The sequence below is a fragment of the Gekko japonicus genome, unplaced genomic scaffold, assembly GCF_001447785.1.
Source record: "Gekko japonicus isolate JY-2015 unplaced genomic scaffold, Gekko_japonicus_V1.1 scaffold63290, whole genome shotgun sequence".
Taxonomy (NCBI): Eukaryota; Metazoa; Chordata; class Lepidosauria; order Squamata; family Gekkonidae; genus Gekko; species Gekko japonicus.
This window is the reverse complement of record NW_015234672.1, coordinates 1-699: the sequence shown is the minus strand read 5'-3', so window position 1 is coordinate 699 and position 699 is coordinate 1. Positions and strand designations below refer to the sequence as shown.

Genomic DNA, 699 nt, shown 5'->3' with positions numbered 1-699 from the left:
CGATCCGATGAAAGGCTCCCTGGAGCACCTGCACAGTGACCAGAGCGGGATCTTTGCTGGTTTGACACAAAAGGAGATGATCCAGGTGATGCAGTACCTGAAGTCCAACCTCGGGGTACGTTTAGAAGACGCTTCTCAAGCCAGCCCTTCCGATAACTGCATTTATTCCATTGACTTGCAGCTGCCGCCCAAAGCAGAGTCTCTCTTGTTCTTGGACCACGGCGGAAGCCGTCCGCTTCGGCAGGCACTGGTTGTGGCCTATTTTGGAAACCAGCCGGATCCAAATGTCACAGAGTATGTGGTGGGCCCGCTCCCAGAGCCGATGTATCACCAGGATGTGACTCGGCAGAAGTACGGAGGGCACATACCCTATTATCGCAGGCCCCTGCTAGATGCTGAATTCAAGCAGATGATGCATATTCTGTACAACGTGGTGCTCCCCACAGCCCCGCGCTTCATGCAGGAAGTACTGAATTATGATGGGGACAATCTAGCAGCAATGGTCACAACCCCTCATGGACTGGCATCTGGGGACCGTGCCACTTGGCTGGTCCTCTTCCAGAATGTAACTGGCTACTTTTTACATCCAGTGGGGCTGGAGGTGCTATTAGATCACAGCAGCCTGGATATCTCTGAATGGGGAGTGAAGAAAGTCTTCTACAATGGCCAGTACTACTGGGATATGGCCCAGCTGGAGAG

At 53.2% G+C, this 699-nt stretch overlaps 1 protein-coding gene across 1 annotated transcript; it reads left to right on the top strand.

Annotated features, from left to right (window-relative positions):
- Positions 1-7: 7 nt before the first annotated feature.
- On the top strand, positions 8-694 carry LOC107125401 (retina-specific copper amine oxidase-like; the record flags this gene model as incomplete). The annotated part of the gene is made up of 1 exon (XM_015428828.1): positions 8-694. A coding segment is annotated over exon 1 (687 nt), but the record flags the coding sequence as incomplete, so codon positions are not given.
- Positions 695-699: the final 5 nt, after the last annotated feature.